The sequence below is a fragment of the Anolis sagrei genome, chromosome 9 (genome assembly GCF_037176765.1).
Source record: "Anolis sagrei isolate rAnoSag1 chromosome 9, rAnoSag1.mat, whole genome shotgun sequence".
NCBI lineage: Eukaryota > Metazoa > Chordata > Lepidosauria > Squamata > Dactyloidae > Anolis > Anolis sagrei.
This window is the reverse complement of record NC_090029.1, coordinates 5,633,291-5,659,556: the sequence shown is the minus strand read 5'-3', so window position 1 is coordinate 5,659,556 and position 26,266 is coordinate 5,633,291. Positions and strand designations below refer to the sequence as shown.

The window sequence follows — 26,266 nt, the reverse complement described above, 5'->3', positions numbered from 1 at the left end:
GTTAGGAATTGTGGAACTTGGAGTCCAAAACATCTGGAGGGAGGGCCAAAATTTGCCCAGGCCTGCCTTATTATATAAAGTTATTACAGCTTCCGGTGCTGCAATTTCGCAGTGTGGCGTCAAGGTGCTAGTCCTCATCCCTCGTCCTGAAGGCATCAATCCTCGTTGGCCAGCGTCTCTGTGGACAACCAGATTTTGGCACCGCTCAGGAATTTACTCAACGGCGTTCCCAAGATACTCCGTCGGCAGAGATTCCCGACAGGCGAGAAGGGGAAGGAGGACGAGAGGAACTCAGGGCTGGCGGACGGGTCGTTGAGCTCGGCCGCCCTGAAATACATCCGGCTCTGGTCCAGTTCGGAAGCAGCGTTGAACAGCAAAGGCGGGGCCCCGTTGTGTCGCCGCAGGCTCCGGTTCAAGGCCTCCACTTCGTCCGCCAACAAGGAGATTTTGTGGAAGGCCGTGATGAAGCCGCCGCTGCTGATCTGGGCCTCAGGGACCCAGCGGAAGTAGCAGAGCTTCCAGAGTTTGATCTGCGTCCCGGAGAGACGGGGGAGGAGGACGCCGTGCAGGTCGGGCGGCTTGGAGAACCACTCCCGGAAATACTGCTCCATACCGTTGGCGTTGTCGTGGGCGTGATGGAGGAGGAAGTCCGGCTTCAGTTTGAGGATGAGGGAGTTCCTTCTTGGGAGGAAGTCTTGCTCGCCAATGATCCCGTTTTTGAGGGACGGCGGGAGGCCTCGGAGCGTCGAACTGTAGTTCTTCTGGAAATGAAAGTTATCACACAGCATTCAGTTTTCTATCAGATTCAGGGATATAGTTCATTATTATGAACTACTAGCCGTCCCCTGCCACGCGTTGCTGTGGTCCAGTCCATGTATATGTGTTTTGTGTGTGTATATATATATATTTGTGTATATGTGTATATACATGTGTTTGCGTGTATGTGTGTATCTATATAAATAAAAATGTAATGTTTGTTTGTGGGATTAACACAACTCAAAAACCACTGGACAAATTGACACCAAATTTGGACACAAGACACCTCTCAAGCCAACAAGTGACCATCACACATAAAACACTGAAAAACACAGCAGAAGAGAGTCAAAAAGCCAAAAAAAATAAGAAATACATTACAACACATGCATAAAACCACATACACACACACACACACACATACATATATACATATATACATATATATTTACACACACACACACACATGCAAAAACACATATATACACATATACACAAATATAAACACACACATACACAAACACACACACACACATGAAGCACATATACACAGACTGGGCCACAGCAACGCGTGGCAGGGGACAGCTAGTGTATATATAAATATATGTGTGTGTGTGTTTGGTTTTGCGCATACATTGTAATGTATTTTTTATATTTTTGGCTTTTTAAGTCTCTTCTGCTGTGTTTTGCAGTGTTTTTATGAGTGATGGTCACTCAATGGCCTGATACGTGTATTATGGCCAAATTTTGTGTCAGTTCGTCCAGCGGTTTTTGAGTTATGTTAATTCCACAAACGAACATTACATTTTTATTTATATAGATAATAATGTCGGTTGTTAGGAATTGTGCCTGATGCCCAAAACACCAGGGGTGGGGAGGGCTGAAGTTGGCTCATACCTGCTCTAACAGCACATTGAGCCCCCGGTGGCGCAGTGGGTTAAAAGCCCTGTGCCGGCAGGACTGAAGACTGACAGGTCACAGGTTCGAATCCCGGGAGAGGCGGATGAGCCCCCTCTATCGGCTCCAGCTCCTCATGCGGGGACAAGAGAGAAGCCTCCCACAAGGATGACAAAACATCAGAAATCATCCGGGCGTCCCCTGGGCAACGTCCTTGCAGACGGCCAATTCTCTCACAACAGGAGCAGTTGCTCCTGACACGACAAAAAAAAAGCACATTGAATCAGCATTTCTCATCCTGGGGGTTGGGACACTTGGGGAGGGGGTTGTGGGGAGGGGGTGTCAGAGGGGTCACCAAAGACCATCAGAAAACACAGTATTTTCTGTTGCTCATGGGCATTCTGTGTGGGAAGTCTGACCCAATTCTATCATTGGTGGGGTTCAGAATGCTCTCTGATTGTAGGTGAACTATAAATCCCATAAATACTATAAATCTCTTCTAAGGTTTCAAAGAGGGAAAAGCTCAATAACTACATCTCTCTGAAACACAAGCAGAGAGAGATCTCAAAGATCACAGCGTATGCACTGCGTATGCACTAAATTTGGCCCAATTCTCTCGTTAGTGGGGTTCAGAATGCTCTTTGATTGTATGTGATTGTATCCCCTTTTTACTGTTTCTTTGTCAGTGTTGATGTGGAGATTGACTGGTTTTTCTACTCTAGAATATGCACCATATAATTGTCCCTCTTTAGGAGTCCCTTTCAAATCTATAATACGATATCTGTGTGTGTGTGAATCATATATATCTATCTATATCTAAGGCTGGATGGCTCTTTGTCAGGAGGGCTTTGATTACATTTTCTTGCCCTGGTGAAGGGAGTTGGACTGGATGGCCTTAAATATTTTCTATTGGTCATGGGGATTCTGTGGAATCCAAAACACTTCTATCATTTGTGAGGTTCAGAATGCTCTTTGATTGTAGGTGAATTATAAATCCCTGTAACTACAACTCCCAAATGTCAAGGTCTATTTTCCCCAAACTCCTCCAGTGCTCACATTTGGGCATATTGAGGATTCGTGTCAAGATCCATCGTTGTTTGAGTTCTCTTTGGATGTAGGTGAACTACAACTCCCAAATTCAAGATCAATGCCCACCAAACTCTTCCAGTATTTTCTGTTGGTCATGGGAGTCCTGTGTGCCACGTTTGGTTCAATTCCATCATTGGTGGAGTTCAGAATGCTCTTTGATTGTAGGTGAACTATAAATCCCAGCAACTACAACTCCCAAATGACAAAATCAATCCCCACCCCAACTATACCAGTATTGAAATGTGGGAGTATTGGGTATTTGTGACAAATTTGATCCAGTAAATGAAAATATATCCTGCATATCAGATATTTACATTACAGGTCATAACAGTAGCAGAATTAGAGTTATGAAGTAGCAACGAAAATAATGTTATGGTTGGGGGTCACCATAACATGAGGAACTGTATTAAGGGGTCGCGGCATTAGGAAGGTTGAGAATCCCTTCATTAAATGCAAGCATCTTACAGCAAAGTATCATCGCCCCCCCCCCCCCTTCACCACCCAATCCTCACCTTTGTCCGCTTGAAGGATTTCACGGCCCCGTTCTGGACGCAGGGCGTGTTCTTCCCAATGTACCAGGGGTTGTGGAAGAGCATGCGGTCCCTCGCCGTGTGCTGCAGAGACCAGTCCCAAACGGAAGGGAATTTCAGACCTTTTTCGTCGCCCAACTGGATGTTTTTGCTGATTGCAAACTCCTGGAAGGAGATTCATAGGGATTTAATGCAGCAAGAAGCAAAAAAAATAATAAAAAAAATCCAGAAACACTTTAAACCAAAGTTGCTCCCCACCTCAGCACTCAGATGCCAAACAGCAAGAGACGACATGCAAATATACGCAGACTATTATTCTATAATTAGTAGCATATATACATCTGGCAGTGCCCAGGTGTTGTGGGATCACTGACTGCCTACTTCCTTTCTCTTTTTCTCTCTTCCCTTTCTTTCCTTCATCTTTTCTTCCTTTCCCTTCTCTTCCCTTCTTCCTCTTTCTTTCCTTTCCTCCCTCATACCTCTATTTATTTTATTTTATTTTATTTTATTTTATTTTATTTTATTTTATTGTATAGTATAGTATAGTATAGTATAGTATAGTATAGTATAGTATTTATATTCTCACCCTGCAGGGGACTCAGGGCGGATTACAATGTACATATACATGGCAAACATTCAATGCCATAGACACACAACATATATAGACAGACATTTGGAGGCTATTTAACATTCCAGGGTATTCTGGCCACCAGGGGAGCTGTTGTGTCACTGTCCATTTGTGACACTAATGAAGTACTTCCTCATTCTTTGCATGCTTGTTGGATATTTTTATGGCATCATAAATTAGTCTCCCCACATAAGCGGTACCTAAATTTCCTACTTTGTCCAAAAATAGATCCGTCCCTTTATAGCAGTGTTTCTCAACCTGGGGGTCGGGACTCCTGGAGGGGTCGCGAGGGGGTGTTAGAGGGGTCACCAAAGATGACCAGAAAACACAGTATTTTCTGTTGGTCATAGAGGTTCTGTGTGGGAAGTTTGGCCCAATTCAATCGTTGGTAGGGTTCAGAATGCTCTTTGATTGTAGGTGAACTATAAATTGCAGCAACTACAACTCCAAAATGTCAAGGTCTATTTTCCCCAAACTCCACCAGTGTTTACATTTGGGCAAACTCCACAACCCCTGCCATGATGAGTACTACGCATACTACTCTGCTTCTCTTTTATCTTGTCTGAGTTTTTAATTAGTTTTAATTAGTTTGTTTTTTAATAATTACATGCAGTCCGCCCATTGTTTCTGTGCCTGTGTCTATTGTAATCCTTATATTGTTATTATTTATTTATTTGGTTTACTTTTACCCCGCCCTTCTCACCCCGAAGGGGACTCAGGGCGGCTTACACATCCAAGGCACAATTCGATGCCCATAGCATACATCAATAATAAACAATAAAGTAAAATAACACAAATTAGCAAACAACAACAATACATTGCATCTAAACCCGTTAAAACCAATAAAACCAATAAAATTTCATACAAACCGATACAAACCGCTTCTTCCTTATTGCCAGTCAATGTTCGCTATCTCATGGTTCAGAGTTTTCTTCCACATTTATCAGTCCACATATATCAGTCCTGCCGGTCCTAATTGCCTGGTTGTCCTATCTAGTTAGCAGATTGCCCGAAGGCCTGGTCCCACAACCACGTCTTTGCCTTCCTCCTAAAGGACAGGAGTGATGTCGATGCCCTGATATCCACTGGGAGTGAGTTCCACAGGTGGGGGGCCACCACTGAGAAGGCCCTGCTCCTCGTCCCCACCAGCCTTGCTTGGGAAAGCGGTGGAGTCGAGAGTAGGGCCCCCTAAGATGATCTTAAATTCCGTGGTGGGACGTAGAGGGAGATACGTTCGGACAGATACGCTGGACCAGAACCGTAAAGGGTTTTATAGGTCAAGACCAGCACCTTGAATTGGGCTCGGAACTGAACCGGCAGCCAATGGAGCTGACACAGCAGAGGGGTGGTGTGCTCTCTGTATGTCGCCCCAGTGAGCAGAATATTGTTATGTATTCATGTTTTATGTAATTATGTTGTTTACTGTTTGCGTTTTCGGTTGTGTTTTGGTTTTCTTTATTGTAATTGTTGTTCGGGTCTGGCCCCATGTAAGCCGCTCCGAGTCCCCATTGGGGAGATGGTGGCGGGGTACAAATAAAGATTATTATTATTATTATTATTTTGAGAATTCATGCCAAGTTTGGTCCAGATCCATCATTGTTTGAGTCTCCAGTGCTCTCTGAATGTAGGTGAACTACAGCTCCCAAAACCCAAGGTCAATGCCCACCAAACCCTTCCAGTATTTTCTGTTGGTCATGGGAGTCCTGTGTGCCAAGTTTGATTCAATTCCATCGTTGGTGGAGTTCAGAATACTCTTTGATTGTAGGTGAACTATAAACCCCAGCAACTACAACACCCACAGGACAAAATCAATACCCTCCCCCAATCCCACCAGTATTCAAATTTGGGAGTATTGGGTATTTGTGCCATATTTGGTCCAGTGTATGAAAATACATCCTGCATATCAGATATTTACATTACTATTCATAACAGCAGCAAAATGACAGTTATGAAATAGCAATGGAACTAATTTTATGGTTGGGGGTCACCATCACATGAGGAAGCGTATTAAGGGGTCATGGCATTAGGAAGGTTGAGAACCACTGCTTTATAGTATCCTTGGAACGGACTTCAAAACCAGACCCGGATCAGGCCCTGTTTCCCCCTACACCTACCGTGCTCTGCTTGACCCTCTGGTGAGGAGAGTTGAAGAGGAAGGTGCCGAACAAGGAGATCCGTGTACTGTCATAAAGGATCGTCAAGTAAGCTTCGGAGAATTCAAAGGCAGAGGGGTATTGCTCTAACAGTTGCCAAACGCAATCCAGGAACAGCAAGAACAAGGGAGACTGGAAAATGGAAAAATGCAGTGAAAGTGGAATAACAGCATAGTGTGATACTCTCCAAAGTTAACCTTAGTAAAGGCCTGGGCAAACTTTGCAGCCAGTAGGCTGTTAGGAATTATGGGAGTTGAAGTCCAAAACATCGGGAGGGCGGAAGTTTGCCCATGCATGGTTTAGATAAATAGAAAACACTTCGGATCCAGAGGGAATCAAACAATTCTAGAGTTGGAAGAGAACACGTGGGCCATCTAGTCCAACCCCCTGCCATGCAGGAAAAGCATAATCAAATCACACTGAGGCCTTTTCCCCACTGAGGCCTCTCTTCCCTTCTTCCTCCTTCATTACTCTCCTCCCTCATACCTTTATTTATGTACAAAGAGGCTTCTCTCACACAGAGGGCTACCTCAGGCAGGCGCCTCCCTCACAATGAGTAGTTCTCATTCTGAGGCCTTCCTCATACTGAGGCCCTTCTCCCACTGAGGCTTCTCTCAGACTGAGGACTCTTCATACTGAGGGCAACTAACAGTGAGGAATACTAAGCTACAGGCAAACCTGCTTATATTAAACTGCAGCTTCTGCTGAGTCCTTGCATTTATTTATTTATTTACAGTATTTATATTCCGCCCTTCTCACCCCGCAGGGGACTCAGGGCAGATTGCAATGTACATATACATGGTAAACATTCAATGCCACAGAAACACAACATATATAGACAGAAACAAGATATATAGACAGACACACAGAGGCTATTTAACATTCCAGCTTTTCCATGAGGGTATTCCGGCCACCAGGGGAGCTGTCGCTTCACCGTCCGTTTGTGACACTGATGAAGTACTTCCTCATTCTTTGCATGCTTGCTGGAGATTTTTATGGCCTCGTAAATTAGCCTCCCCGCATAATCGGTACCTAAATTTCCTACTTGACAGACGCATCTGTCTTTCAGGCTGCAAAAGTAGACAGCAAGCTACACAAATTGGTCGGAAGCTCACTCCGACCCAGGCTAGCTTCGAACTCATGACCTTTTGGTCAGTAGTGATTTTAATGCAGCTGACTCCCAGCCATTTGACCCTTTCAATGCTTGACTCACATTTTTGTAATTAAAAATACCTAGTTAATTTTTAATATTTCTGACACCATTGAGTCCTAATGTCCAGGGCAGCAGAACACAAGCCTTGCTCCCTCTTCCTTACGACATCCTTTCAGATATTTAAACACAGCTGTCATGTCTCCTTTCAATCTTTTCTTTTGCAGGCTAAACCAAGCTCACTTTGCATCCTTTAACAAGTTACATAGTCCTTAGCATTATCAAACCAACAGCTGTGTCTCCTGTTTGTGGGGCGATGGCTCGGTGTGAGTTGTCTTAAATCCAAGTCATCCCTTCTGCAGGTTCTTTATGGCCCATTACCTCTTTGTCGGATTTCTTCAGGTGGTTGCACCGATCCAGAAATGGGTATCCGGCCATGACCCACTCCTTCTGAACCAGGCTTTGAAAGCCAACCATGGTCCGGAAGAAGGGATCCAGCATCACTTGAACCAGGGAAGCCACGCAGCAGCTCAGGTCCCTCCCTTCCTCTTCTGTGGGGAAGCATTGACAGGAATATCAAAAAGAGGGAAACAGGAAAAGATTTAATGCAATTTAATGTCAGGATTTTTTTTTACTCATCATCAGATACCTAATTATGATGGCTTGACATCTGCGTTAGCTTCAAAATGTTTTTGCAAATTCTAGGGGCTTACCTTGCAAAATTACTGAAACACGTTTGCTGTCCAGCATGTAGACAAGCTCTGCAGAATGCTTCAGGAAGAGCCTGGACCAAAGAGACAAAAGAAAATCTACAAGCCACATTTAAAATGATTTACAGCTTCAAATCAAATCAAAACATTTATTTCGGTCATTGACCAGCACAGGAAATAGTGTGACGTTTCCTTACAAACCTGGCATGTTTGGTACATTAAAAATATAAATACAACTACTAAAAACACAATATGGGTGAGGGAGCAGAAGGGGAAACAGGGTAAAAACATACAATGTCCAGATCCATCACCAAATTGTAGATTCAGGGAAGACGATTACTGGACACACAGTTGACTTTTGGAACTAGTCATTCCCTGGCGGATGTTGTATGCTGCTGCACAAAACTTTGCGACATTGTAGGTTGTAGCTGAATTAGTATCCGCAAGTAGCAGGGAGGTATAAAATTGTCCTGAATGGCCTGGGTGCTTGTCTATCAGGGGTAAGATAAGCCTGGCACGGGTATCCCTGTAGAACGGACACTGAAGGAGCACATGTTCTATTGTTTCCACATGACCCGAGTCACAGGGGCAGAGTCTCTCTGGGAAAGGGATCTTCCGGTAATTTACAGCTTATATTCTCGAGTATAAGCTGATCCAAATATAAGCCGAGGCACCTAATTTTACCATAAAAAAACTGGGAAAATGTATTGACTCGAGTATAAGCTGAGGGTGGGAAATGCAGCAGCTACGGGTCAATTTCAAAATAAAAATTGATACCAATAAAATTACATGAATTGATGCATCAGTAGGTTAAATGTTTTTCAATCTATATAAATAAAAATGTAATGTTCGTTTGTGGGATTAACAGAACTCAAAAACCAGTGGGCAAATTGACACCAAATTTGGACAGCATACACCTACACCAAATGTATGTCCTCCACTAAAAAAAAACAAATGATTTTGTCATTTGGGAGTTGTAGTTCTTGGGATTTATAGTTCACCTACAATCAAAGAGCATCCTGAACTCCACCAATGATGGAATAGAACCAAAGGTGACACACAGGACTCCCTGGATCAACAGAAAACACTAGAAGGGTTTGGTGGGTATTAATCTTGTGTTTGAGAGTTGTAGTAAACCTACATCCAGAGAGCACTGTGGACTCAAACAATGATGGATCTGGACCAAACTTGGCACAAATATTCCATATGTCCAACTAGGAACACAGATTATAAATGTAAATGTAATAATAATAATAACAATAAATAGAGTACAATAAAAATGTAATAAAATGCAATAAAATAATAATAGAGTAAAATAATGGAAATGTAATAACAGTAACATTAGAATAAAATAATAAATGCAATAATAGCAGTAATAATAGAGTAAAACAATACATGTAATAATAATAATAAATACATTAAAATAATGTAAATGTAATAATAATAATAATAATAATAATAGAGTGAAATTATAAATGTAATAAAATAACAGTAACATAATGTAAATGTAATAATAATAATAATAAATAGAGTAAAATAAGAAATGTAATAATAATAATAATAATAATAATAATAATAACAACAGAGTAAAATGTTAAATAACTTTGACTCGAGTATCTGAATGCAATTTTTCTGTTTCTTGGCAGAGGGTTGGACTGGATGGCCCACGAGGTCTCTTCCAACTCAATGATTCTATAAGCTGAAGGGGGCTTTTTCAGCATAAACAAAGGGCTGAATAATTCGGCTTATACTAGAGTATATATGGCAATACTTAAGTCATTCAGTCCCAAAGGTAAGTTGTCAGAATCAAATAATTATTAAGTCTTAACTTTTCTGGTTTTGGTTCCACGCGTTCAAGTAATAATATTATAATATTATACTTTTTTGTTTATTGGGCACAATACAATCAAATGCAATCATAACAGCATATATTAAAATACACACATATTAAAATAAGGACCAAAAGTCCCACCAAGGCCCTCATCTCCAGCTCTCAGTGCCCTAAATTACATTTTATAATACGTCTTAAATACAAGACAATCCAATAAGCTTCATTTTTGTTAACCAGTGGTGGACATACCTGACATACTCCAGCCAACGGGAATTATCCAGCAAGGACAACCATTTCTCCTCGGTTTCTTCGAATGGCTCTGCAATGAGAAAGAACATGCATTTTCAGAGATGGGAAGAAAATTGGCTACAATGGGAAATTTTAAAGGCTCAATCATTCCTCGGTTATTTTAAGGCCTGCGTGAAACCTACTTCAGTTGTAGACCCCATTTACAAATACAGGCCTGCCAAGTGTCAGAACAATTCACCGGTCTACTGACTTTTAATAATTATTTTAAGTTTTAACCATAACATTTTTTAAAAATAAGACTAACAGCAAGAGAGGGTTCTGGGAATTGTAGTCACCGCTTGCGTCCACTCTCAGCCAATCAGAGCATTGACACAACCAGGCTTTTTATTGGCTGTGAAACAGAGAGAGAGAGAAACTTCACCTCCCCTAATGCTCGGAGAGGACTTTTCAATGCCCGCTTATTTATTATTTATTTATTTCAATTACTTCTACCCCGCCCTTCTCACCCCTGAGGGGGGACTCAGGGCGGCTTACAAACAAAGGCACAAGTCGATGCCTAAATCAATAAACAAACAATACATAAAAACAATTTAAACGATTAACAAGTTAAAAACATTAATACATAGTAAAATAGCAAAACAATCTCATGCTCGGTGTTCAGAGTCCGTTTATTCATTCCATTCCGTTCGCCCTTGTTTATCGTCAGATCTTTCCTTAGCTGCCAGAATATCCAAAAGCTTGGTTCCATATCCAGGTCTTCAATTTTTTTCTGAACGCCAAAGGGGAAGTCGCTGTTCTAATCTCCCTGGGGAGTGAGTTCCACAGGTGAGGGGCCACCTCTGAGAAGGCCCTGCTCCTTGTCCCCGCCAACCTCACTTGTGATAGTGGCGGGGTCGAGAGCAGGGCCTCCCCAGACGATCTTAAATTTCGAGATGGGATGTAGAGGGAGATCCGTTCGGACAAATACACTGGGCCGGAACCGTATAGGGTTTTGTAGGTCAAAACCAGCACTTTGAATTGTGCTCGGAATTGGATCGGCAGCCAGTGGAGCTGGTGTAACAGAAGGGTGGTATGCTCCCTGTACGCCGCTCTGGTGAGTAATCTGGCTGCTTCTCTCTGGACTAGTTGAAGTTTCCGAGCAGTCTTCAAAGGCAACCCCACGTAGAGTGCGTTGCAGTAATCCAACCGGGATGTAACAAGAGCGTGGACCACCGTGGCCAGATCTGACTTCCCAAGGTACGGGCGCAGCTGGCGCACAAGCTTATGCAAGTCCTGCTGGGAAAGCGAGTTCCCAGGAGGGCAGAGGGCCCTCTCTAGAGGAGGGGCCTAAAAAGAAATGGAGGGACGCTGATATGGCAAACCCCTGACTCAGGTATATTGCTGACTTAACTCCTTCCTCTCCCGGAGCCAATAAAATCCAACTCCCTTAATTCATTTTGCTGGACTTTGAGGCTCCCTCCTCCCCATTCTGCTTTTGGATATTACATAAAACTAGCTGTCCCCTGCCAGGCGTTGCTGTGCCCGGTATGCTGATCTGGAAAATAAAGTAATGAGAAAATGTTGGTTTCTAAAATATGTAATTTCTCTATCCTCGTGGGTAGACAGTATTTCCTCCTGGTCGATCGCAAACCGGATCGGGGTATAGAGTGGCAACCTGTGTTGGACGGGGTTACACTGCCCCTGAAGTCACAGGTCCGCAGTTTGGGAGTCCTCTTGAATTCATCGCTCACGCTTGAGGCTCAGGCGTCGGCAGTGTCCGGGAAGGCTTCTGCACAATTGAGACTCGTGCGCCAGCTGCGACCATATCTCGCGAAGGCTGATCTGGCCGGGGTGGTCCATGCCTTGGTCACCTCTAAATTGGGCTACTGTAATGCGCTCTACGTGGGGCTGCCCTTGAAAACGGCTCGGAAATTCCAACTGGTCCAACGGGCGGTGGCCAGGATGTTAACTGGGGCTCCTTACAGAGAGAGGTCAACCCTCCTGTTCAAGGAGCTCCACTGGCTGCCGTTTATTTTCCGAGCCCAATTTAAGGTGCAGGTGCTTACTTTCAAAGCCCTAAACGGTTTGGGGCCATCCTACCTGCGTGACCGCATCTCCGTCTTTGAACCCACACGTTCACTTCGTTCATCCGGAGAGGCCCTAATCGTGATTCCGCCTGCAGCGCAGGCGCGCTTGGTGGGGACACGAGACAGGGCCTTTTCTGTGGTGGCCCCCCAGCTCTGGAACACCCTCCCAAAAGATCTTAGACAGGCCCCTACATTGGCAGTCTTCAGAAAGAACTTGAAGACCTGGCTGTTCCGATGTGCCTTTCCAGATTAGGAATCTCCAATACCAAGTCCCAGAAGCACTTTAGTAGAACTAAGATTGCTGCACACTGCACACTGCACTTACCCTATAATCCTACATACCTCTTGTCACATCAGCACTTTTAATCTTGTACCCATTACTCTGGCCCGGCCCAGTTTTATAGTGTCTTGATGTATTGTTTATTGCTTGTGGTTAATATTGCTTTAACTGTTTTTAATTTGCTTTAGGTGTTGTATTGTTGTGTTGTGTTTTGAGGCCTTGGTCTATGTAAGCCGCATCGAGTCCTTCAGGAGATGCTAGCAGGGTACAAATAAAGATAATAATAATAATAATAATAATAATAATAATAATAATAATAATAATCTTGTTTCTTTGTCAGTGCTGATATAAAGATTGTCTGGTTTGCCTACTCTGGAACATGCAACATATAATTGTCCTTCTTTAGGGGTCCTTTTCAAATCTATGGTACTATATCTGTCATAAACATGTATGTGTGTGTGTGTGCGCATGTGCGTGTGAATCATATATATTTATCTATATCTATGGCTGGATGACACATTGTCAGGAGGGCTTTATGTTTTCTTGCCCTGGTGAAGGCAGTTGGACTGGATGACCTTAAGGCAGCATTTCTCAACCTTGTGTTTGGGACCCCTGGGGGGGGGGGGGGGGGAGTTGCGAGGAGGTGTCAGAAGGTTCACCAAAGACCACCATGACCAACAATATTTTCTGTTGGTCATGGGGGTTCTGTGTGGGACGTTTGCCCCAATTCTGTTGTTGGGATTCAGAATGCTCCTTGATTGTAGGTGAACTATAAATCCCAGTAACTACAACTCCCAAGTGTTAAGGTCTATTTCCCTCAAACTCTATCTGTGTTTATATTTCGGCATATTGAGTATTCGTGCCAAGTTTGGTCCACATCATTGTTTGTGTCCACAGTGCTCTCTGGAAGTAGGTGAACTACAACTTCCAAACTCAAGGTCAATGCCCAGTGTTTTCTGTTGGTCGTGGGAGTCCTATGTGTCAGGTTTGGTTCAATTCCATCACTGGTGGAGTTCCAAATGTTCTTTGATTGTAAGTAAACGATAAATCCCAGCAACTCATAATTTTTGAGTGATGGTCACTCCTTGTGTTGCAAGACGTTTTGTTGCCAAATTTGGTGTGATTTTGTTCATTGGTTCTTTTGTTTTTAAGGTAGTCATTATGCACAGAGCATTTATATATATATAGATGGACCATCAAATATTACAAATCACTTACATTCAAACTGATTCAGGCCCAAGCCTACAGGACACAATGGAGTCAAACTGCAGGAAAAGAGATTTCCACCTAAATATGAGGAAGAACTTCCCGATGGTTGGATTATCCAACAGTAGAATATGCTGCTGTCTGGGAATCTAATGAGATTTTCCAGCAGAAACTGGATGGCCATCTGTTGGGAGGGCTTGGATTGTGTCCTCCTGCCTGGAAGAAGGGCGATTGATTGGACGACCTCTTCCATCTCTATGATTCTATCATCATGCCCTGCTTAAACAGTATAGACACACTTCTCTTTGAAAATGAGCAACCATACCATTGGAGGACATACCATTCACACACAACTGCTTGAGTTTGAGAAAGGCAGACTGGATTTCTTGGATGTTTGGCAAAGCTTTGTCCAAGTCAGATTTATAAACGTCGCTCCTCTGTGGATGGCTTCGGGTGACGGCATTGGAAATCCTAGCATTGGCAAAAGAGATTGCAGAAACTGAACAACAAACAGTGCAAAGGAGGCTGATTCAAACAAAATCCAGCCCCGGTCTACGATCCCCAGAGACCACGGGGAGAAGAACAGTGATGCCGTTCCTTACCGTTGATCTATCTTCCGCTGCTGCAAAGAATCCTTTATGTGGGCCATTCTCACAAGGGCGCTTCCATTGGAATGGTTCCAGCACCACATCTAGCAGAAGGGGAAACAGGAATGTTTCGAAGATGCAATTGCATCAAAGACTGTGGCGTGCAAACGAAAAAAAGCCAGAAGGCTAAAACTTGGAAAACCAATTAGACCAGTGGTTCTCAACCTGGGGTCCCCAGATGTTTTTGGCCTACAACTCCCAGAAATCCCAGCCAGTTTACCATCAGTTAGGATTTCTGGGAGTTGAAGGCCAAAAACATCTGGGGACCCCAGGTTGAGAACCACTGAATTAGACAATCCAACAAATACTCCTGACCTCACAATCGTATTAAAAAACAAAGTATGGGCTGTTGATATCGCAATCCCAGGTGAAAGCAGGATTGCAGAGAAACAACTGGAAAAGCTGACATGATATGAAGATGTAAAGATCGACCTGCAAAAACTCTGGCACAAGCCAGTCAAGGGGGTCCCAGTGGTGATCGGCACATTGGGTGCAGTGCCTAAAGGCCTTGGCCTACACTTAAACACAATCGGCGCTGACAAAATTACCATCTGCCAGTTGCAGAAGGCCACCTTACTGGGATATGCACGCATTATTCGCCAATACATCACACAGTCCTAGACACTTGGGAAGTGTCCGACGTGTGATCCAATACAACAGCCAGCAGAGTGTCTGCTGTGGACTCATCTGGTTGTGTTTCAAATAATAATAATAATAATAATAATAATAATAATAATATCTGGAGCACAAGACTTCTGACCTCACAATTGTGTTAAAAAAGTATGGATCGTTGATGTCGCAATCCCAGGTGACAGCAGGACTGCAGAGAAACAACTGGAAAAGCTGACACAATATGAGGATTTAAAGATCGAACTGCAAAGACTCTGGCACAAACCAGTCAAGGTGGTCCCAGTGGTGATCGGCACACTGGGTGCAATGCTTAAAGACCTTGGCCTGCACACAATCGGCGCTGACAAAACTATCATCTGCCAGTTGCAGAAGGCCACCTTACTGGGATCCAATTCAATAGCCAGCAGAGTGTCTGCTGTGGACTCAACTTGTTGTGTATCAAATAATAATAATAATTATTAATATTAATAATATTAATAATAATACATTATCCACCTCTCTTTGTGGCTCAAGGTGAGATAAAACAGAATGATAAAAATACATATAACAAAGGCTGCAAATTCCTGAGAGGGAGAAAACTCTAACCCTAATAAATGGGTCTCAGAGCATATCAACCCCAAACTGTGTTGAAAATAAATAATTCACAAACTACAGCATTTTCTGCAAAGAAATATTATGTTCTCAGTCCAAAATCCTGCTTCTTGTGTAGAAAACACCACAAGCAAATTTTCTGTTTAATATGGCCTTGATTATGAATAATCTTTGCAATTCGCAGTTCTTGAAGACTTCTTGGAACAATATTATTCTCAAGTTGCTTGTTGTTTGGCTTGAGAACCCATTTGGCCAGGCATCACATCCTAAGTCATGGATTGTATCATTTTCCTACTTACCGGCATCCGTCTCCCAATGAAGGAATGGGAATAGAGCTTTAGGTCTTGGTCCGCCAAAGACGAAGGCACCACAAAGTACTCTGGAAGACTTGGGGACAAAGCAAGGCAGATACATAAGAGTTTCTTGTGAAATACAATTGAGAAAAATACTTTAAAACATAGCATTTCATATTCTGAGGTCGACATTTTGGGCTAACTTTGGAGTTCTCCTCAAATGAAGAGCGTGGTAAGAAATGGCAGCCAGGTTTTTTCAATTCTTGTGTGTTATTGTTTATTGGTTATTGTTTATATGTGATTTGTATTAATTGTATTGTATTATTGTTTTTGTTTATTGCTTTGTTTTATTGATGTGTTATTGTGCTTGGCCTCATGTAAGCCGCTCCGAGTCCCTTGGCGGTGCATAAATAAATAATATTATTATTATTATCATCATCATCATCTTTGGAAGAAAGTTCAGAGTTACTTGAACATACCACCTCTTACATAAATAAAAAATGTCAAATCATAATGTAAGAAATAGACATTTGCAGGTGAAATGTTTGCCTCATGGAGGTCTCCGCGTTTTGATCTATATAAATAAAAATGTAATGTTAGTTTGTGGGATTAACATAACTCAAAAACCACTGGCCAGAATAAAACTGGCGCAACTTTGGAAAACTAATGAAATACCAACACTAGAGCAATGGACTCTGAAGGTGTATGACCTGATGAACATGGATTTATTGACACAAAGACTCTCAAACAATAATGACAAGGAAAAAAATACGAACTGGGACAGGTTCCTGAATTATTTTAAGAATAGAAAGGCTTAAAGGTAAAGAATGATTAACATTGATTAAAGAAGACTAAAACGCGGACTAATGTTCGAGTTACGAAGAAAATTCACATATACCAAAATGCACAGACCAACCGGGAAGTTCTTATATCCCCTTTTTCCTCAATATTCCCCTCACTTCCCTTCCCCCCGCACGGGATGAATGAAGAGATGAATGGCACCAGAAGTGATTGCGAGAAGGAGTGAATGCACCCCAACATCCCTCTCCCTCCCCTCTTTTCCTCCCCTCCCCAAGGTTTCTTATATGTATGTTTAAAAGCTTAATAAAAATATTTTTTTTAAAAAAAAAACCACTGGGTGAATTGAAACCAAATTTGGACACAAGACCCCTCACAGGCCAACGAGTGACCATCACTTATAAAAACACTGAAAAACACAGCAGAAGGGACTTATGCCACCCTGAGTCGCCTTCAGGCTGATATGGGCAGGATAGAAATAACGTAAATAATAAATAATAAAAAAGCCAAAAAATAAAAACACATTACAACGCACGCGCAAAACCACATATATAAAGGCAAACACACATATATACACATATACACAGATATATATACACACAAAACACATATGTACACATATACACACACAAAACACATATGTACACATTATACATACACATACACACATATGTATACATATACACACACAAAACACATACGTACACACATACACACATATGTACACATATACATACACAAAACACACATGTATATATATATATACACACACAAAACACATATGTACACATACTGGGCCACAGCAACGCGTGGCAGGGGATGGCTAGTAAATAAATAAGTCTTTATTTATATCCCATTTTTCTCCTTCACGGGACCCAAAGCGGTTTGCAACATATTAAAATAATGAAAACAAGAATCCATATGCACTTATAATACGTATAAAATTGATAATAAGTATAACGGGTATAAGTCAGTACGCTTGCTAACTTCCTCGAAAGGCATTCCTCATCCAGAGCAAGATGCTTTGTACGTTCATTTCTGACCCTCAATCCCAATGGGCTGCAATGGCATAAAAGAGCAGGCTCACCAGGTAGAGATCATGTAGCCTTCGTTGACAGAACAGACGCGCCATTCGGAGGCTCCGGTTCTCTTGATCTCTCGATCCCAGTCGGAGTACGTTTCAAACAATGGGGTCTGAGGCCCACCACCTCCTCCTCCAGGGTCTAAGCCATTCACCTTTTTGGCTACAAGGAAGTGAAACTGTTTTTAAATTCCAAATACCACCATCCAAATGCCCAGAAAACAACACTGATTACAAAGATCAATGTTAGTTCACATAAGAGAAGCCAGTCTCTCCCTCTTATTTTACCCTGGACACAGCTAAGACAAATACCATTTTTTTAATCTGTGATCCCTCTCAAAACTGACAGCAATATCACTATTGGGTTGCTGTGCGTTTTCCAGGCTGTCTGGCCATGTTCCAGAAGCATTCTCTCCGGACGTTTTGGCCACATTTATGGCAGGCATCCTCAGACGTTGTGAGGTTAGTTGGAAACTTGAATTGTGTTGTCGAAGTCTTTCATGGCTGGAATCACTGCATTGCTGTGAGCTTTCTGTGCTATGTGGCCATGTTCCAGAAGCATTCTCTCCTGGCATTTCACCCACATCTAAGGCAGGCATCCTCAGAGGTTGTGAGGTCTATTGGAAACTAAGCAAGTGAGGTTTATGTATCTGTGGAATGTCCAGGGTGGAAGAAAGAACTCTCATCTGTTGGAGGCAAGTGTGAATGCTTCAAGTGATCACCTTGATTAGCACTGAATAGCCTTACAGCTTCAAGGCTTGGCTGCTTCCTGTTTGGGGGAATCCATTGTTGGAAAGTGATTAGCTAGCTCTGATTGTTTCCTGTCTGGAATTCCCCTGTTTTTGAGTGTTCCTCTTTCTGTCCTGATTTTAAGAGTGATTTTTATACTGATAGCCAGGAAACCATGAAAATGAACAAAATCTGGCTACCAGTGTTAAAAAAACTCTAAAAGGACAGTAAAGAGAGAGGAACACTCAAAAACAGAGGAATTCTCGACAGGAAACAATAAAATGTTTTACATATGGTATTTAACGCCGGAACAACTGGCAAAATGTAACAAAGGAGGAAAGGACAAGAAATGTTGGAATGCAAAAAAATAAAATAAATAAATAAAGGAAATTTTATGCATATGTGGTGAAGTGCAAGAAAGTGCAAAGGTATTGGCTTTATTTTTTTATAAGAAAATAGAATCAATTCTCCACCAAAAATTTGAGTTTAAACCCGAGAATTGATTCTATTTCCTCTTAGGAATGACAGAATTTGAGATGGACAAAAGCAAGATTTTCATGTACCTGGTAACGGCAGCAAGGATTAGCCTGACCCAATTATGGAAAACACAAGGAACACCCACCATGGAACAATGGATTTTACAAGTAATGGATATTACGAACATGGACTTCCTAACACAAAAAAAATACCTCAGAATAATCTACAACCACAAAGAACAGACGGGGGAAAACGTAAGGCATTTTTAAATAGAGAAAAGATAAAAACATAAATGTATAAATATGTGAGAGGAAGCCACAGGGAGGAGGGAGCAAGTTTGTTTTCTGCTTCCTTGGAGACTAGGATGCAGAACAATGGCTTCAAACTACAAGAAAGGAGATTCCATCTGAACATGAGAAAGAACTTCCTGACTGTGAGAGCCGTTCAGCAGTGGAACTCTCCTTCTTTGGAGAGGCTCCTTCTTTGGAAGCTTTTAAACAGAGGCTGGATGGCCATCTGTAAGGGGTGATTTGAATGCAATATTTCTGCTTCTTGGCAGGGGGTTGGACTGGATGGCCCATGACATCTCTTCCAACTCTTTGATTCTATGATTCTATGATAGGAGGACGACAAAAGTAGAATTCAAAGATCCAATGTGGGCCACGAGATGTACTCTGTAATCCCGCAAATGCAGATTTTATAGCTCTGATTAGCATTGTAAATAGAGGCAGAAGGATGCATAATCATTCTGGTACCTCCAAAGCCATTAAAAAAGATATTTGGTAGGAACTTGGTAGCCATTCAGAGAGAGAGAGAGAGAGAGAGAGAAAGAGAGAGAGAGAAGCAGCTTACAACACCTCTTCTCATGAAGATGTGAATATCTCCATTACCTGGGTTATTGTACTTCTTGCTCACATACTCAAACGCAAAGAGGAGCTGGAGATCCGCTGGCTGGGAATAATGGGCAATGGCAAGGCACACCTGAAAGAGGAAATGAAAAAACAAAGAGATGTGATCGATGGATATAACTGGTCCCATGAGTATAACATGAGCCCAAAGCCTTCTGAAGTGTGTGGCTTTTTTGGACTTCTGGCTTTGTTGCCAAAACTCTTTCAACAAGCCATTCTGAAGACTTTTACATTCAACTGTATGTCTCTGGCTTGATACGTTTCAATGGTCATAAAAAAATGGAAGAGTCTGGGCCAATCTATATATATAAAAATGTAATGTTCAATGTATTGTCGAAGGCTTTCATGGCCGGAATCACTCAGTTCTTGTGGGTTTTTTCGGGCTATATGGCCATGTTCTAGAGGCATTTCTCCTGACGTTTCGCCTGCATCTATGGCAAGCATCCTCAGAGGTCTGCTGGAGCTGGGATAAAGGGGTTTATATATCTGTGGAATGACCAGGGTGAGACAAAAGGCTTTTGTAAGTTGGGCTAGGTGTGAATCTTTTCAACTGACCACCTTGATTAGCATACAATGGGCTGACAGTGCCTGGAGCAAACTCTTGGAAGGTGATTAGATGTCCCTGCCTGTTTTTCTCTCTGCTGTTTTAATTTTGTGTGCTTCTTTTTTGACTTGGGTGATGGTTGGAGTTTTTATGTAGATATCTATCTGTGTGTGTGGGTTTTCTGTAAACGGTGTGACCCAATTGTTGATCAACCATCACCCAAGTCAAAAAAGAAGCACCATTAAAGCCTTGGCAGACCGTGCAAAAAGAATCTGTGAACCCCACCTCCTCCAAGATGAACTGAACCACCTCAACTGGGCTCTACAGGCCAATGGATACTCCACCTCAGACATCAGAAGAGCTGCAAGACCAAGAACAAGCCACGAGAGTAAAGATGAAGATCCACCCAGAGGAAAAGTGTTCCTGCCATACATCAAGGGAACCACTGACCGCATAGGGAAGCTGATGAGGAAACACAACATACAAACAATCTACAAACCCACCAGGAAAATCCAACAAATGCTACGTTCAGCAAAGGACAAGAGGGATCCTCTCACCTCTGCAGGAGTCTACCGTATACCATGCAGCTGTGGACAAGTCTACATAGGGACCACCAAACGCAGCGCCCAAACAAGAATCCAGGAACATGAAAGGCACTGCAGACTACTTCAACCAGAGAAGTCAGCCATAGCAGAGCACCTGATGAACCAACCTGGACACAGCATTTTATTTGAGAACACAAAAATGCTGGACCACTCTCACAACCACCATGTCAGACTACACAGAGAAGCCATTGAAATCCACAAACATGTGGACAATTTCAACAGAAAGGAAGAAACCATGAAAATGAACAAAATCTGGCTACCAGTATTAAAAAATTCTAAAATTAAAACAGCAGAGAGAAAAACAGGCAGGGACATCTAATCACCTTCCAAGAGTTTGCTCCAGGCACTGTCAGCCCATTGTATGCTAATCAAGGTGGTCAGTTGAAAAGATTCACACCTAGCCCAACTTACAAAAGCCTTTTGTCTCACCCTGGTCATTCCACAGATATATAAACCCCTTTATCCCAGCTCCAGCAGACCTCTGAGGATGCTTGCCATAGATGCAGGCGAAACGTCAGGAGAAATGCCTCTAGAACATGGCCATATAGCCCGAAAAAACCCACAAGAACTGAATGTAATGTTCGTTTATGGGATTAACATAATTCAAAAATCACTGGGCGAATTGGCACCATATTTGGACACAATACACTTATCAGGCCAATGAGTGACCATCACTCAAAAAAACATGGATTTGGTCATTTGGGAGTTGTAGTTGCTGGGATTTACAGTTCACCTACAATCCCAAGGTCAATGCCCACCAAACCCTTCTAGGGTTTTCTGTTGTTCATGGGAGTTCTGTGTTCCAAGTTTGGTTCAATTCCATCGTTGGTGGAGTTCAGAATGTTCTTTGATTGTAGGTGAATTAGAAATCCCAGCAACTATAACTCCCAAATGACAAAACTAATCCCCACAACCCCAGCAGTATTCAAATTTGGGCATAATAGGTATTTATGCCAAATTTGGTCCAGTGAATGAAAATACATCCTGCATATCAGATATTTACATGACGATTCATAACAGCAGAATTACAGTTATGAAGGAGCAACGAAAATAATGTTTTCACAACAGGAGGAACTGTATCAAGGGGTCGCTGCATTAGGAAGATTGAGAAACGCTGCTTTAAAGAAAGGCCTTCCGCTCTTTCTCCCTGTTATATAGCGAAAGGCTAAAATGCTCTTGCTAGCCATGCCATGCCTTTCCCCATGCTTCCTTTCTTGCTCTTGTGAGAAATACAAATGGAAGCCAAACGCCGTGGCTTGAAAACAACAAGCATCACATGGGAGATGCTTAAGGGAGGCTTTGCTTTCTGACTAAAAGCCCGGTTTGTTCACTGCTTTCACCCCAGAGCAATGCAAGGGCACACACTGGAGCTTTTGTCAAGGGTTTTAATGCAAGCAGTTTCTTAATGTCAGATTGGAAGTAGGAGGAATGCCACAGAGAAGGAGAAAGGTCATTTTATTTCCCCGCCTGCCAGGAGAAAACATTTCAACCATTCATCATTGCCCAAGAACTCCTTAGTGGGGAAAGGGGGAAATGTATTGTTGAAGGCTTTCATGGCTGGAATTACTGGTTGTTGTAGGTTTTTTCGGGCTGTATGGCTATGTTCTAGAGGCATTCTCTCCTGACGTTTCGCCTGCATCTATGGCAAGCATCCTCAGAGGTTGTGAGGTCTGTTGGAACTAGGAAAATTGGGTTTAAAATTGGGAATGACCACAGAACTCTTGACTGTTGGAGCCAGGTGGTTGTTCTGACATGGTGGTTGTTCAACTTCAACTTCTCTGGCTGAAATAGGGACCATCAAACGCAGCTCTGCCCAAACACAAATCAAGGAACTTGAAAGGCATTGCGGACTACTTCAACCACAGAAGTCAGCCATAGCAGAGCACCTGATGAACCAACCTGGACACAGCAGATTATTAGAGGACACAGAAATGCTGGACCACTCCAGCAACCACCATGTCAGACTACACAGAGAAGCCAATGAAATCCACAAGCATGTAGATAATTTCAGCAGAAAGGAGGAAACCATGAAAATGAAGAAAATCTGGCTATCAGTATTAAAAAAACTCTAAAATTACAACAGTAAAACAACAGAGAGGAAACAATCAGAGACAGATAATCACCTCTCCACAAAAGATTGACCCAGGCATTAACAAGCCACACCAAAAAACTGCCAGGCCATGAAATGCTAATCAAGGTGGTCAGTTGAAACATTCACACCTGGCTCCAACAGACAAGAGTTCTTTGTCCCACCCTGGTCATTCCACAGATATATAAACCCAATTTTCCTAGTTCCAACAGACCTCACAACCTCTGAGGAGAAGAAATGAGATTTTGGACAGATGATATGTAAAAATTGTGGCTTGAGACGGGTGGAGGGGAGCACTGTGGTGGAAATAAAAAGGGGGAAAATGTTTAAGCAAAACAATAAAATAACATGTTAAAGAGTGTGTTGTACAAAATGTAACAGTAATAACAAATGTATAACAAATGTAGTAATTGTGATAAATCAATAAAAATTATTATATAAAAAAAAACAGCCTCTGAGGATGCTTGCCATAGATGCAGGCGAAACGTCAGGAGAGAATGGCTCTAGAACATGGCCATACAGCCCGAAAAAACCTACAACAACGAAAGGGGGAAACGCTGGTTGAAGCTCACCACCTTACAAGCTTAGCTGCCCCTATCTTTCTATTCCTCATCGTATCAGGAAAGGAGGGAGCATGAAGCCGGGGGCTAACTTCTCTCCCATGCACAAACACACCCACACAGGGGCCTTGTTGCAATGCCGATACAAGATACCTAGCTTGACCTGTGGCTTTCCAGGAGTCCTCACTGTTTGGGCTACTGTCTTTGCTTCTTTTATGGCAGCCTTTTTGTTAAACAGAGGGGATGAAATGCATAAAGTAAACATAAAGGTTTCCCCTGATATGAAGTCTAGTTGCGTCCGACTCTGAGGTTGGTGCTCATCTCCATTCCTAGGCCAAAGAGTCGCTGTTGTCCTTAAACACCTCCAAGATTATGTGGCCGGCATGACTACATGGAGTGTTGTTACCTTCCCGCAGAAGTAGTACCGACTGATTTACTCACACTTGCATGTTTTCGAACTGCAAGGTTGGCAGAAGCTGAGCCTAACAGCGGGAGCTCACCCCACTCCCTGGATTTGAACCACCAACTTTTCAGTCAGCAAGTTCAGCAGCTCAGTGGTGTAACCCGCTGCCCCACGAGGGGGGGGGGCAGCGGCACTGCAATGCATATTGTGAATCAATATACAGTATTCCCTTGCTCTGGTTGCTTCTGGGTTGAGAGAATCGGCCGTCTACAAATGGGGCTACAGGGTGGAATCCTCGGCATGCGAGTGTGGAGAAGAACAAACCACTGACCACCTGCTGCAATGCACCCTGAGCCCTGCCACATGCACGATGGAGGACCTTCTTGCGGCAACCCCAGAGGCACTCCAAATGGCCAGATACTGGTCAAAGGACATTTAACCAAATACCAAATTTACAAAATCTGTGTGGGTTTTTTTTCTTTCCTTTTTTTTTCTTTTTCTTTTTAATCTTTGTGTTTGTTTTGCTCTGTTAGAATTGTAATACAATGGTTGCTGATGACACGATAAATAAATAATTCCCTTGCTACTTCGCAGTTCACTTTTCGCAGTTTTTTTAATGAATCTATATAAATAAAAATGTAATGTTCGTTTGTGGGATTAACGTATCTCAAAAACCACTGGATAAATTGACATGAAAAGAGTTCTTTCTCTCACCCTGGTCAATCCAGATATATAAGCCTCCCTTGCTTAGTTTCCAAAAGACCTCACAACCTCTGAGGATGCCTGCCATAGATGCGGGTGAAACATTAGGAGAGAATGCTTCTGGAACACGGCCACACAGCCCAGAAGACTCACAGCAACCCAGTGATTCCGGCCATGAATGCCTTCGACAACACAAACTTAAAAATAAACCATTTCCTCCGAAGTTGCTGACTAAATTCTTCCGCAGCCTCTGCTTTGGTGGCACTTCCCTCCTCAGCTTCCTCTTCCCCACCGGACCAGGCTTTCTTCGGAGATGCTTCCGATAGGGTTTGACAGCAGCAGAAACAGCTGAACCACACACTTAAGGAAGACCAGACTTTGCATTCTCAAATGTCTCTTATTGGCACACTAGCCGTCCCCAGCCTGTGTATATGTGTTTTGTGTATGTATATATGCATATAGGTGTGCATATATATTTGTGTATATGTATATATATATATACATATATATATACATATATATATGTGTGTATATGTATATATGTGTTTGTGTATATATGTGGTTTTGCGCATGCATTGTAATTTTTTTTGTTTTTTGGCTTTTGAAGCCCCTTCTGCTGTGTTTTTCAGTGTTTTTATGAGTGATGGTCACTCGTTCACCTGATAAGTATCTTGTGTCCAAATTTGGTGCCAATTTGCCCAGTGGTTTTTGAGTTACGTTAATCCCACAAACGAACATTACATTTTTATTTATATAGAAGAGGCAATCAAAATGTTTTAAATGCAGTAAGAATAATTTTTCTTGCCCCTTTTCCATACACAGAAGTTATGCCACCCAAAAAGCAACCACTTGCAGGGCATAAGATTCCAGGAAATGGCTAACAGGATCTATAATGAAGAAATTAATTCCCCAATGTGTATTTTTTGTTTTTTGGCTTGTTAAGTCTCTTCTGCTGTGTTTTTCAGTGTTTCCATGAGTGATGGTCACTTGTTGGCCTGATAGGTGTCTTGTGTCCAAATTTCACGTCAATTTGTCCAGTGGTTTTTGAGTTATGTTAATCCCACAAACAAACATTACATTTTTATTTATGTGTGTATATATGTGTGTGTGTGTGTCTAATAATATTACAGTATAATGTTATAGTACAATGTAATATATAATATTAATATTGTGCTATGGTAATAATTTAATATATTGTATTAACATTTTACTTGTAAGCCACTCTAAGTTCCCTTCGGAGTGAGAAGGGCGGCATATAAATGTTGTGAATAAATAAATAAATATGTGTGTATATATGTGGTTTGTGCATGCATTGTAATGTATTTATTATTTTCTGGCCTTTTAAGTCTCTTCCACTATGTTTTTCAGTGTTTTTTGAAACTAGGCATGGTTCTAACTTGAATAAAGGATGTGGAGGGGTGCCAGGGTTGCAAAAAACGCACTGCCTAGTTCCTTTTTCTATTTTACATTGCCAGGCACAGCATTTCTAACACAAGATTAGCAAATCTGCTGTCAGCAATCCCATGTGTACCCATGGGGATGAATTGGATGGGGAACATTAGCTTTGCTGCAGAGACGAGGAAGCCAATGGCACCATGGCAGCCCTGTCTTTTGGGTTCTGTCTCCCCAGAATTGGCAGCGGGACCCAGCTCCACACTAAGAAAACG

General features: G+C 42.3%; 1 protein-coding gene across 1 annotated transcript in view; it reads right to left on the bottom strand.

Annotated features, from left to right (window-relative positions):
• MTMR10 (myotubularin related protein 10) overlaps positions 1-26,266 on the bottom strand; it is a 76,722-nt gene continuing 50,456 nt past the window's right edge. The window contains exons 6-16 of the mRNA XM_060755783.2: positions 19,679-19,769; positions 17,589-17,745; positions 15,710-15,797; positions 14,145-14,233; positions 13,883-14,013; positions 9,991-10,060; positions 7,914-7,984; positions 7,582-7,751; positions 6,012-6,182; positions 3,252-3,434; positions 1-761 (exon numbers count right to left, since the gene is read on the bottom strand). Coding sequence (XP_060611766.2) covers positions 156-761; positions 3,252-3,434; positions 6,012-6,182; positions 7,582-7,751; positions 7,914-7,984; positions 9,991-10,060; positions 13,883-14,013; positions 14,145-14,233; positions 15,710-15,797; positions 17,589-17,745; positions 19,679-19,769 — 1,827 coding nt within the window. The 3' untranslated portion in view covers positions 1-155. The remainder of the gene's footprint in view (positions 762-3,251; positions 3,435-6,011; positions 6,183-7,581; positions 7,752-7,913; positions 7,985-9,990; positions 10,061-13,882; positions 14,014-14,144; positions 14,234-15,709; positions 15,798-17,588; positions 17,746-19,678; positions 19,770-26,266) is intronic.